Below are 13,209 nucleotides of genomic sequence, written 5' to 3' on the forward strand. Positions count from 1 at the left end.
TGTGCACATTCTGGATCATTGAGCAACAGGTGTGATTTTATTTTCACTAACAAATATACACTGACAGTACAAACAGCTGGATAATGAAGTAGTAGTAGTACATCATGGAGTGAGAGTAGGGATGGAGATTAAACTCTAACTTAAAATGTCTTACTGTTGAGATATATTTATTTCTTCTTCCCGTTGGGGTTGACTGCAGTGATATTGAGGCAAGTGGTTTTTAAACTTCCCAGTTTTTGACCCAGTAAACATTGCTCTACTCTGACAGTTTATATCACAATTTGGCTCACATTGAAAGCAAAATACATTTCTACATTTCACAGTGAAATCTGTCTTTGTTTGCATGTGTCTTTTTGACAATTTTCCTTAAACTTTAATAAAATCGATGAAGTCTTCACACAGAAAACTCAGATGTTTTGCTGCAGTTATACAGAATACAAGTAAACACATTTAAGGGTATGTTTTCTTAAAAAAAAAAAAACTGTCACCTCCAAAACATAAGCCAACAGGTCATTGAGGACACCACTGTCCTTATGAGAGGTAAGCAGTTTTAAATAAGATGTTAATGAAAATAAAAAGAACGACATTATGTTCAATGTGATATATGACTAAAGGACTGCAGAAAAAATACTGTGATTCAACAACAATTTTTAATTTGGAGCATTACAGTGAAAACCGTAGTACCGCACTTGTGAAAGTGTAAGTCTGTTGGGCTGCTCTTTGGCACTCAGACAACAATTCTGAGCTTAACACTGCTGGACAAGGCATGTTTTTTTTTTTTTTTTTTTTTTTTTTAAAGAACAGCATTTTTAAGCCAACAGAAACCATGGCATCCTGTTTTATATGCTCCCAAACTATTTGTATTGTTTGGAAAGCATATGAGTATGCTTTAAAATGATTGGTTTCCAAAAGTATGTCATGGAGATTGTTGTTTGAAAAGAGCTGGAGATTTTATAACATATTTTCTAATCAAACCATTTACTTTACTTTTAGGGTATTGTAAAGTTAATGAAACTTTAGGGACCCCTGAGATTGCATTGAACTCAAACCAGTTGTATTGATTGATTTACCAATTTTAAATTCATAAGCCAGAGTTTGTTGTGTCTTGTTTAAACTCATTATGTAAGAATTTGAAGCTTTGCAGCTGTAACTAGTACACCCTTTACTCATGCACCAGAGGAAACTTGCAATTTTCTGCAGAGCTACAGTGCATCCAGAAAGTATACACATTGCTACACTTTTTCCACAATTTATGTTACAACATTATTCAAAATTGCATTAAATTAATCTCTTTCCTCAAAACTCTACACACAAATACTGTATTATGACACTGTGGAAAAAAGGTTTTACAGATTTTGGCAAAGTCATTAAAAATACAAAACCAAGAAATCACATTTATGTAAGATTTTGCTATGACGCTCAAAACTGAGCAGTTTCCACTGATCATCCTTGAGATATCTCTACACCTTAAATGGAATCCACTTGTGTCAAATTCAGTTGATTGGGCTAGATTTGGAAAAGCAAACAAGGTCTCTATATAAGGTCCAACAGTTGACAGTGCAGGTCAAAGGTCAAACACCAAAAATGAAATCAAAGAAATTATCTGCAGACTTCTGAGAGAGGGTTGTCTGGAAGCATGAATCTGGGAAAGAAAATGAAAATATTCTGCTGATTTGGAGGTCCCAATGAGCTCAGTTGAATCTCATTGAACATCTCTGGATTTGAAAATGGCTCACAAGCATCTCCATCCAATATGATGAAACTTGAGAATCAAGGATAGGTGTGCTAAGCTTGTGGCATCATAATAGACTTGAGACTGTAACTACTGCTAAAGGTGGATCGAGGTGTAGGCTGTGGCTTAAATGTGATTCTTTGGTTTCCCATTTTAATGCATTTGCAAAAATCTCAAACTTTTCTCCACATTGCCATAATGAGGTATTTCTATGTAGAATTTCCAAGAAAGAGATTAATTTAATACAATTTAGAATAAAGGTGTAGCATAACAACATGTGTTAAAAGTGAAGTGCTACGAATACTTTCCACATGCACAGGACTTCCTTACAATGTGTCGCACACTATTTGTGTTGTGTCTACTTCCCGACCTTACGTGAGGAGAAAAAAAGCATAGTAATTTGAATCAACAGTTAAAATAAACTTTATCTACCATGATTTTAGATCCACTATGTCGCCGGTTAATTTGCATAAGCGTTACTGCGCAGTTTGCTTCTGGGGCTGAAGGCTGTTTTCCCCCTGCTCAACACCGGCTCTTCGTCGACAAACACCGGCCGGTAAACTGCTGCTCACACCCCCTTTTCTTTTCCTCCCACACTACTTGCGTAAAAAAAAAACGTGATTGACACGAGCAAAACAGCCAATCAGAGGCAGTCTCGATGTGGACGCGTGCCAAAGTGACATGTTTATGTACGAGTCGGACCAATGGGAGCTCAGATGAGGGGGCGTGGCATTGGTTTGGAGGAAAGAGGCAAAACAATCTTTTTATCCTCCTAACCGGGCGGCTTTTTGGATATCCTGGGCTGCGGCGGTGACGGCAGCGGTGGAAAAAACTTCACATGTAGACTAGAATAGAAGTTAGGATTCAAATAGTTCCCATCAAATTGCGACAATCCCGATAAATGTATCTAATTCCCGCAATTTGCACTAAAACCCTACAGAAAGCCGACATTCTTCCTTTAGTCTCCACTCTCCTCGACTAAATATGGAGTCCAAATGCATTTTGGAAAAGTCGTCGGTCGGGACAAGCGTCGGCGGTGTCGTGGACTTCAACTACCGGCCGGGTCGCTACAACAGCCGAGTCCCAGCGGTGGCAAAAAGCAGCTTCACACCGGGGCCCATCTTTTACAAATGCGTAACGGACGGAGGCTCGACGGCGGCGGTTAAAAACGAGCGAACTTCGTCCGTCGGTAGCGGGCACTCACCGGGCGTTGGAATATTACAAAACGTGGAAAAAGTGAGTTCTTTCTCTAAGCTTTCAAAGTCACATGCATACCCACGTAGCCACGCAGATATCACAGAGTCAGACGGGGTTAACATGAGGGTATAGTTTGACATATGCCGCTGATGGCTTGTAACGGTGACGACCATGATGCTCGCATGAGACAGCTACAGCTGTTGGCTTGTTTTTACATGTTTTTTTATTGGATAAAGTGGTTTTTTAAAGGGCCAGTTTCACTAAAGAGTCAATTAAAGTGTTTATCTTGTGTTTTAACCGCTTTAAATGGCTGCTTATTCTGTGAGCAAAGTTTACAGCATAAAGGGGGGCAGGGATTCTAAACTACATGATTTACCCCCTCCCCCATGACTTTAAGGGTGGAGCTACAACGTGAGCTTCCTGGCTGCGCAGGCCCGGTTCCTTCACCAAACTCTTCAAAACACAAATTTGATTTATATGATTATTTTTTTTATATATATCTTCATTTTGTCCTTTGCTTCTGCTTTTTATTTGCGTCACGTTTGGATTTAAATCACATTTTCAGCCATTAGTTGCTTTCTGAAAAGAACAAAATAAAGACATGTTTTTGGCAGTATAGAATAAATTCGTTTTATTAATGTATCAGTCAGGTTTTTATGGAGGTAAGACCGTTGCCTTGCCGCGTGTTTATGTCAGTGGTTCTTACTGGGGGCGGGCCCCCTGGAGGTATATAGTTACTGTAGGAGGGGGTGGGGAAGAGCAACAGACCGACGGCTGGAGAGGGATATTAAACGAAACTAGGTTAAATCAATATGATTTATTCTATGGTGTGACCATTTTCATATACCATATGCTGAGCTTGATTTTCTGTGCTAAAATCCACCTAAAACACACAGTTCCATCACAGTTGTTAATGATTGATTGGGAGAAAAAAAAAAAAAAAAAGAGCCAGCTACAGTACCGTTTGGGGTGGAGTGAACTTTTTATGGCTTCTGCAAGAGAGAGAAGGGGGGGCAGCCTGCCAAAGTTTTGAAAACGTTGGTTTATATTAACATAGCTTTCTGGCATTATCTCAAAGGGATAGTTTGGATTTTCTGTGAAAATATTAGTGATAGTTCTACCCGTACTGTAATAGAAAAAAGTGACTTGCAGTGAGTGTGTGGAAAAATGAAGAAATCTTCAGAGTGGCAAAATGCCAACAGCTAGTCAGGCAGACCAAGTGTTTAACTGTTTTGGGGATTTTGTAACAAGTCAAACTGAAAATGTTTATCAGTGGAAAATTGGGCCGTAATAGCAGATATTAAGCACTAATATTTTCATGAGAGACAGTTGCTAGGTTTGTGATTTTTCTCAGCCAAGCAGCACTGTGTTATTGACATTGCTTGCTATCTGTATAAATCCACCTAATCAGCTGTTCCACCTGATCAACATCCTCAGGAGACCTGGGAAAACACAGGGATGTACAATTTTCAGTACTGTTGTACAACTGACAGTCAAAAAAATCTATAATGTTACTCAATTCTTGGCAAACTTAGAATGATGAGTAACATGAGGCATATTTATACAGTTGGTAGTGTCAACCGGAAAAAAAAAGTGACAAACTTACCAGTCGTGTCTAGTGAAAGTCTCTATCATCCACCAATTTACCAGTGTCTCTTTAAGTAGCATTTATTAAACCATAAATGCTTGCTAACATCTACTAAACAGGTTGAATAGCTCACTGTGATATGATATCTATTGACTACAGGTAGAGGAACTGTTTCTGATAATTACATTACGGAAACATAATTTCAGTATATCTGAACTGTCCATTTACGCATTGTAGGTCTTGTGAATTCATTTTTTACGTAAAAATTTAATTTTTTTCAGAGACTTCTGCAGTTAAGACACTGTAAAAAAAACAACTGTTTCTAACAGTTTGAGCTCACTTAAATGAGAAACAGATCTTCCAATCTTCCAATATATTTTTAAAAATAGTTTTTGCTATCCCAAATACAGGTTATTAGTACTTCAACTACTTGGGACTGATAAAGGGAAGTTCAGTTTGTTTCTGCTTCATTTTCCAGACAGCCGTCAGAGACCAAAAAGACATTGGTTCCACTGGGATCCTGAAGAGGGCCAGTCCTACCCTCTGCCTTGGCATGGGCAGGCAGTTGCCAGGCAGCTCCATAAGTTTGGACATCAGAAACCCAGGAAAACAGGCAGAGCTGGCCAACAGCATCAGGCCAGCACAGGGGCAGAATGTCCCACAGGCGGAGATACAACCCCTTCCCTCCTCCCACATCCCAGTCCCCAGAAACAGGTAGGAAAACTGAGGCCAGCAACAGTTGTGGACCCATTTATTTTTGGTTGTGTTTGTGGACCGCATCGTTTAACTTGTAGACAAAGCCCCATTTTACATTTTAGCACAAATACACTCCTTCTGCCAGCTCATAGGATTCTGAAGCACAGAGGTATTTTGCTGTGGGTGGCTCTTGTGCCCGAGGGTAATTTGGCTGTGACTTTGTTGTCATAAAAGCAATTGGCTCTGGCAGTTTGTGCATTCAGCTCTGACTTGTGTTCATAAGGTCTGAAGAGAAGTGAAATACACCATCTGCCTATAACCGTCCAGTGGTTTTGTCTGAATGGTGTGGGAGTGTACTGGTTAACTGACCGCATGTTTAGTGCTCCATCCAGAATAGTTTCGAAATACTATTCCTTTGGAGAGCCAGAGTTTGCAGTCAGAGCCAGAATTGCTCAATCTGCTTGACCAAAGGAGGGGAAAAAACAAGGAGGCAGGCTACTGATAAGTCAGTTTAACTGCTTTTGGGAAAGTTTTTTATTAGTCCAAAGTCATCATATTGACTGTTTTAAGTTACATTCCTCTCCAGAGTCCAGTTGATGTGTTAGCTGCTTTCTTCATGTACATGGGCAGATAAACTTTATCGTTTCTTCTTGTATATGCAGGCATTGTTGTTTGCCTCTGTTTTAGCTGTTTCTCTTCATTTTCCAATGCAGTTGTATCCACAGCCTTCTCGGTGTAAGCTGCACACACACAGACTGTTGTCTGAAAAACAAGCAGAACGAGCATGCAGCGATAAGCTTAATGCTCTGATAAGTGATTATGTAATATGAAAGAGGACTGGGAGTGGATATCGGTTTAGCTTTAAAGCTTTTAAGCTTTTTCTTTACTTAGCTATTGGTTGCTCTTTGTGTCAAGTTCCTACCCGTTTGTCAGATGACTCTTGGAGATTATTAAAATGCCTGGAGGGCGTACAGTGTAAAAACTAAACAACTTGATATTTTTTCCTTATTGTCTGTGAGCTCAGTGTAGTAGATGTATTCCAAAGTAACTTAAAAAAAACTGATTGCTGCTTTACTGAACAAACATAATATTTGAGAAAGGGTGTGAATGGTTAAGGGGGTTTCAACACCACACTCATTTACTTCCATCTCGACACGTGAATTTCACGTGTCAGTGATCATTTATACTATGTTGTGAGTGAAAGTCTCTTGGGAGCCTGCAAGACTGAGTCTACTTTTAAATCGGAACAAACTGCTTGAATTCAACATAGTGCCTATGAGATGGCCAAGAAAGCATCTATTTTTGTCTCTTATGTACACATGCTGACCAGATGTAAAGCTTTAGCACAATCATAGCAATCTCACTGAGCACACTGCTACCACATTAACAAATTCAGCGTTGACATTATTCAGACTGTAAGAGAGATTGCATAACATTATATAACGGTGTGGTCATAAAAGTGAAGTCTGTTTGTTGCACTGTTGACCTTTTCTAATATTGCCGTGAGTTTGCCAGACTAAGATTTGTGTTTGTTTTGCATTCAGTGTCAAGGAACTATGTTTTGTTTTTTTTGTTTGTTTTTTACAATTAAATCATATCATAGTGATGATACATACCCCTCTTCCCTAAGTGGCTTCTAATCAAAACCTATTAAGTTTGTTTTAAACTGGATACGTTTTCATGGATTCTGTTAGTTTATCTTTAAGTTTTCTTAAATTACTGAAAAGAATGACAGTCTGGATAAATGTATCTAACACCTGTAGAACACTAGGGCATCTCTTCCTGCCAACTGAACAATGCATTTATTTTGAATTTCTTTTTAATTTAGCATGAACTTAAATACATTTTTGTCCTTGATACCAGCGATTGAAGAAAAAACTATTTTGATGCTACTTTATCCCAATATTGCAATAAAATGAATTCCCTGAAAATGCTTCAAAACTCAGTAGTTTGAAGTTAAGTATGCTTACACAATTTGATTTAATTTGTAATACAAGATCTACTGTGATTGTGTTTTTCTTCACTCGTTCACCACTGACTTTTCAGACTCTACGATATCCGTTTTTCTTGATGGTGAAAAATATTTCGTCACAAGAGTTTCTAGCAGGAAAGCCTTTTGTTTCTATTTATATCCAAGTAAATCTAGCTACAATCTGCAACAAACTTGTGTTTAACTTCTGTTGACAGTTTTTATGCAGGGATGTTTGTGGAAGTGCTAGGCTAGCATTTTTACTTTCTGTTTTGATATGACTTGTTGATAATTTAGCTCCTGAGATATTTAAATGGGGTTCAATCAGGAAATTATCGTGCTTCATAAACTCAGTGATGTCTTTTGATCATAGAAACATTGGTGAATAGTTTTTAATAGTTTTTCATTGTAGATGTAACTCTAGTGGGTTTGAAACTTTCCTTTTGATGAGACAAACCACAGTAGTTTCAAGAACCAAAATAATTTGCACACAAACACACGGATTTAAAAAAAAAAAAAATCACAGAGGTATTTTGCTGTGGGTGGCACAGCAAACTACGAAAAAACGAAAAATGCGTAAATTGCGGGAATCTGATATCGTTCATTTAAAATGCTTTTATTTGGACATCTTAGATATTGAAAAACGAGCAAAAGTTTATCAACAAAATAGCAGCCTGATTGAAAAACTTGCGAGTTCATTTAAAGGTATTATTACTTTGGATTTGGTGTATCAGGTGAATAAAATGTACCTTAAATGGACCAAGACTTCATCTAATTCTGGCTCTGTTTGTTAACCCGATGAGTATGTGGTATTAATCGCAATTTACTAGAGATCCATTGGTCAGGCTTTTCCTGGATGATACAAATTTCTGGTTTTGTTAGAAATGTGGCCTGATTCTGATGTTGTGCTCTAAGAACTGCACGGGAAACAAGAAACTTTTTTTTTTTTTTTTGAGAAAGAATTTTTAAATCCAACAGAAAATGAAAGGAAAAAAAAATATTGTATCATCCCCCATATATTCATCAGTGAATATATGGGGGAAAAAGTACTTCCCAAAAATCAGATTTTGAAAAATTTCACCTAAAGAAAAAAATTATTTAATTGTAACGATGGGGAGGGGGTGCATGAAATATCAATCCTGTTAAGTTTGCAAGCTTCTGCGTTTAATGGGCGTAACCAGGAGTGTGTTTGCTGCACTCTGTACCCTGCTTCAGATAACGTCAACAAAACCATTCATCTTCATTTATTTCCCAACAGCTTAGTTAATACTATTTCTGTGTCACAGGATTATGTGTGCTTAAGGAGACTTTTTGCTGGAAAGACGTGGCTCGGCCCTCTGTGTGTTTTGTATTGGTTCCCTTTTCTGCACTTTGTATCTTGTGCAAAACTCTTCACTTTCACGGTTTGTCTTGTTGGTTTGCAAACCCTGCAAAGTAGGTCACTATCCCTTCGACAAGTCTGGGCAAAAACCCTCGCAGGATGAGAGAGAAAGAGCCAATGCACCCACTCACATGTGTGCTTATTCGATTAACAAAACTAAAACCCCCTGAAACATCTTTCAAAACTCCCACCCGTTTTGTCAACTGCACCCCCTCCTCGGGGAGTCCTGTGTCTGATTAAGTCTCTCTTGCACTCGCACCCTAAAGCAAAGCGTGTTCGACCTGTCAATTCTCATCAGCATGGGATCCAGTACCCTGATATTGAACAGAGACTAGTTGAAATGAGCAAGAAAAAAAAAAAACAAAAAACAGTAAGGCCTGATGAGATGAACAGGGGAGGGGTTGCTTTATTTTGATGAGAAGAGTTTGTCTCTCTTATCTGTCCTTGGTCAGGTACACAGTCGGCTAGCATGAATGGAAAACACTGAGTTGGCATAAACAGGACACCAAAGCAATCGGCAGTGAAGGAAGGGGACAGAGGATAGGATTTGTGGTGTATCTCCTATATTTACTGATGCGCTGTTTGGATAAAAGTCAATGGGACTTTTTGGGCAGGAGGGAGTGAAGTCCACCTCTCAAATTCACCTGGCCATGACCATTACACCTACCAATTCTCCCCTCCCAGAGGAGACCTTTCAGCTGGTTGTTGAAGGTCAGAGTCGCTGAAACAGCGCCCCACCCCCCAACCTAGTCTGGGATGACTAACCCACATTCAAACCCCTGACATTGCCTCCTGAGAAAGACAATCCACTGCTTTTTAGGTGACTGCTTTCTTACATTTCAGTAGTTTGAACTTGTCAGTGTTATCTTTAGTTTTAAAAGAATTCCTTCTGAACCTGATGATCCGTTTTCACATGTCGCGTCAGCCCCTTTTTTTTTTTCCTCTCTCTCTCGCCCACACCGCAAGAGGTTGAAGCTTTTGCACTGACAGGCAAGGGTGAAAGGTCGTCTCTCAATGAATGGAGTTATGCAGGAGGGGCGGGCCCAGATCAGGACGCAAACAGGCATCTGGCACGTCTGGTAGGTCAACCTCAGGATCTGGGTCGCAGAGCTGCGCCGGCAATTTAAAACCACAGATGATAAGCAACAGCTCATCATTTAACACTGCAGCTTTATTATCTCCAGATTGAGAGGCGGGTGGACAAATGAGAAGCTTGTACGTAGTACATATTTTGACAATGTAGTATCATGTTTGTGGCTCAACAACCACTAAATAAACCGACTGATAGAAGTTCAATTTAAATGATTGTATTTAAAAAGCAACAGTTCACAACAACATATAACCGGACTTTACTTTCAACTCAAGCCTAGTTATAATACAGTGCAGTCAGTTTTTAGTGCAAGATGACTGCTCATCCTTAGTAAGCATGTAGCACTGACAGGCAAGCACATTTTTATTTAATTTACTGTGTGCGAGCACAGTCATCAAATTAGTAAAGGGCTGTTTTGTTTTTTGTTTTTTTGTTTTTTTAGCAAATTGATGTAAATAAGGATAATACCAGGTCCAATTCAGCTTGTTTTGTTGCAAAAATATTTTTAAATGGAGAAAATCTAACCTTCATATAACCTATGAAACTGTACATTGGTGTAAATCAATGCTTCATCACTGTGTATCTTTTCTTTAGTGCAGCATCTCTTAAGGACCAAAGGAAGAAGAGGAACTTCCTTTTTGAACAGTTCCTGCAGTCCTGCAGCAAAATGCTTTATCTCTTGCTCACCCACACCAATAGTCACTCACATAAGACCTCCTGTTCTGCCACAGCAGCGTTTAGAAACAGCTCAGTCAACTGTCATTCCTTCTTCTCAGTAGGTCTTTCTGTCCCTCTACCCAGCAAAGTCTCCATACCAACCAGCAGCTGTTGTGCGCCACTCCCCCTCCCCATTTCCACCAGCTTCAGCTGTATCTAATTTTTCGCCTTCTCTCAACTTTACAGTATCTTTCACACAATCGTTGTCACTCTTTCATCAGCTCTGGTTTCCTATGACTGACATGCATGCAAACAATAAAACTAGGTGCAAACAGATTTATTTAACTTATGATTTTTTTCCCCCCTGTTGCACATTATTTGTAAAAATGAACAAAATTGGTTTAACACTTTTCATTTGCCTTTTATAACAATACATCCAACTTTGTTTCCCTTGCCCTCTTTTTTTTTCTAAAAGGTAGCGTAAATCCTCTTGAAAGCCAGAGAAGATGAAGCGCAGTATCCCATCTTCCTGTTTTAGCTATCAGAAAGTTTTTTTTAATTCTTCATTAAAATTTACAGTGAGGATAACAACTGTATTCGCTGGAACCTATGAGATGGGAGCTCCTTTGCATTAATGTATTATTGTATTCTCTCTAACCCTCGATATTAAAATTCATATGTAAATTAAAACATCTGTGTTATTTCCACTGTACTTCTCAGTACAATGGTCAGAGACAAAGAATGTAGGAAGATCCAAAAAGAAATATGCAAACTAGGGAGCAAAAATAACTTGGGTTAATCGTTGCTTTTGATGTTGAGGGTCGGAGACTGGAGCATAAATAAAGTTTAAAGTAACGGGAGGGACGTACTAACAATATGTGTGTTACAACCTGAAACATGCCCATGCTCAGACATGGTTTTTATGGAGAATATTGCAATATTCATCTGCATAAAAAGCTAAAATTGGCTAGTTTATAGCTTTCTAGCAAATATAGGGTCATTTTAATGGTACCATGCATCTCTTCCCTCTGTTGTCCGTCATGTAAGAATAAGTTTGAAGAACTAAAAGTTAACGCATAACGCTCAGTTACCTTTTTTTTTTTTTAATTTGTGCATGAGGCGACTGGTATTATGTCCCATATGTGAGCTTGTAATTTAGACACTGTACCCTGTTTTATTTTGTAGATTTGAGTAATTATTTAATTTTATTTGTGTCTCCTCAAATATGTCAGCTATACCAGCACCTCACAAAAGCAGAGTTTAGGAAGAGAAAGATTCACTGTAGAGGTTTCTTTCTACACGCTGAGAAACTTCAGCTGTCCGTGATCTCAGTTCCACCTGAAGGATTATTGACATTGCTGTCTTTTGCTTTATTGCGGAAGAGAGCAGTAGTGAACTTCTGCCATTTCAATCGATTTTGTGGTGTAAAGTTAAACATTGTGGACAGTGATTTGTCAAAATGCCAGGTCTTCAGAGGGAGTAAGTAAAACAAAAAGTGAGGAAACAACTCAAGGGGAGTGTGTAGATTAAATATCTTTTCTTGTGCTTGAAATAACTTCACCAATACTCCACTTTGAAGATTAAAGTTTAAATCAACATATTTAAAAAAAAAAAACATACAAACATGCCACACCCAAGCTGTGAAAACCAGTAAGCCCAGTTTCTTTTAAGCTCCTAAAATCCCCCCATGCTTTGTGGAAGTTTCTTCAAGTGTGTGTTTAGACATGCACAACTTTAACAATAGGGCTTTGTTGGATGGGATAATGAATTATACCTGTGCCCTCCGACAACTAGTGCTGACAGACGGGCATTGAGTTCTATAAATGAAAACGGTTGTGTATTTTCCAATTTTAACTGACATTACACATCTGAAGCACAATGCTAGGATAGCAATTTATGCACAGAGTGACATAGTTGGGCTTCATTATCACATATCTGCTAGTGTTGCTGTTGTCCTCTAAACTCCTGGCCATTGCATCATTGGAGTGTGCTTGCTATGTACTGCTGAACCACCCCAGCAGCTCACCTGTTATCATATGGGGCCAGACACATTTGTATGGTTCTTCAAAACATTTCAGTCTAGATCGTGACTGAGGTGACTAAATCCAGTTTTAGTTTAAGGTGTTTACCAAAAATATAGCAAGAGTGGGTTGAAAAAAACCTGGTCTCTGATTATTGCCTTGATAAGGTAGAGTGGTTTGTCACTTGGAGAGTTCAAACTGTTGTGCTCAAACCCAACATAAACATAAATTATGTTGGCTTTGAGCACAAACATGCCACTACACAGAGCTTAAATGTGTGAAGCTTTCCTCTCAGATGCAGATCAGTGTCCAAATAACCTCTAGAAGTCTCAGCTCATCTGCGGTGAAGCAACATTGAGAGGTTTTACATACTGTATACTCAAACTGTTTCCTCATCAGCTGCTTTTCCACCCACAGTGGGCTTTAATACAAAACTCTAAAAGTCTGTTGTTTTGCTTTGATGGAGCAATAAACACTGTTGTAGTGATTCCCAGTTTAGAAGAATTGAATGAAGTCTCTCTTGTTTGTAATTTGGAATCAGAGCGGAAGAATGATGATCCAGTAAGATGTTCAGCTGCTTCAGTTTTTCCTCGCTCTTGCTCAATCTGCTCCAATCCGGTTTGAACCAAGAATCAACACCGCGGTCTCAGTTGGTTGGATTTACACTATGTTTTACTCACCATAATTGCACCATAAGGAAAAGATGGAAAGAATGAGGCTGGGAGAGACCGGAGTAAGAGAATAGCTCAAAAGTCTTTGGACACTTACAGAAAGAAATAGATACATCATCTTTGAATGTGAACCATTAAATTATGTTCTTTATTTGGAATTCATAGCTTAGCTTAATTGGCCTCAAATTACTGAATGATGAACTAGCA

The 13,209-nt window shown here is 38.7% G+C and overlaps 1 protein-coding gene across 2 annotated transcripts in view; it reads left to right on the forward strand.

Moving 5' to 3' along the window:
* The first annotated feature begins 2,111 nt into the window (after positions 1 to 2,111).
* The window catches only part of slc2a4rg (SLC2A4 regulator), a 47,518-nt gene continuing 36,420 nt past the window's right edge, over positions 2,112 to 13,209 (forward strand). The window contains exons 1-2 of one of the 2 annotated variants that reach the window (XM_015054451.1): positions 2,112 to 2,968; positions 4,996 to 5,231. In XM_015054451.1, coding sequence (XP_014909937.1) covers positions 2,717 to 2,968; positions 4,996 to 5,231 — 488 coding nt within the window. In that variant the 5' untranslated portion in view covers positions 2,112 to 2,716. The remainder of the gene's footprint in view (positions 2,969 to 4,995; positions 5,232 to 13,209) is intronic. The other variant, XM_015054460.1, reaches the window with a different exon arrangement.

Source organism: Poecilia latipinna, unplaced genomic scaffold (genome assembly GCF_001443285.1).
Source record: "Poecilia latipinna isolate Pla-1442-1.1 unplaced genomic scaffold, P_latipinna-1.0 Scaffold56, whole genome shotgun sequence".
In the NCBI taxonomy this organism is placed as follows: domain Eukaryota; kingdom Metazoa; phylum Chordata; class Actinopteri; order Cyprinodontiformes; family Poeciliidae; genus Poecilia; species Poecilia latipinna.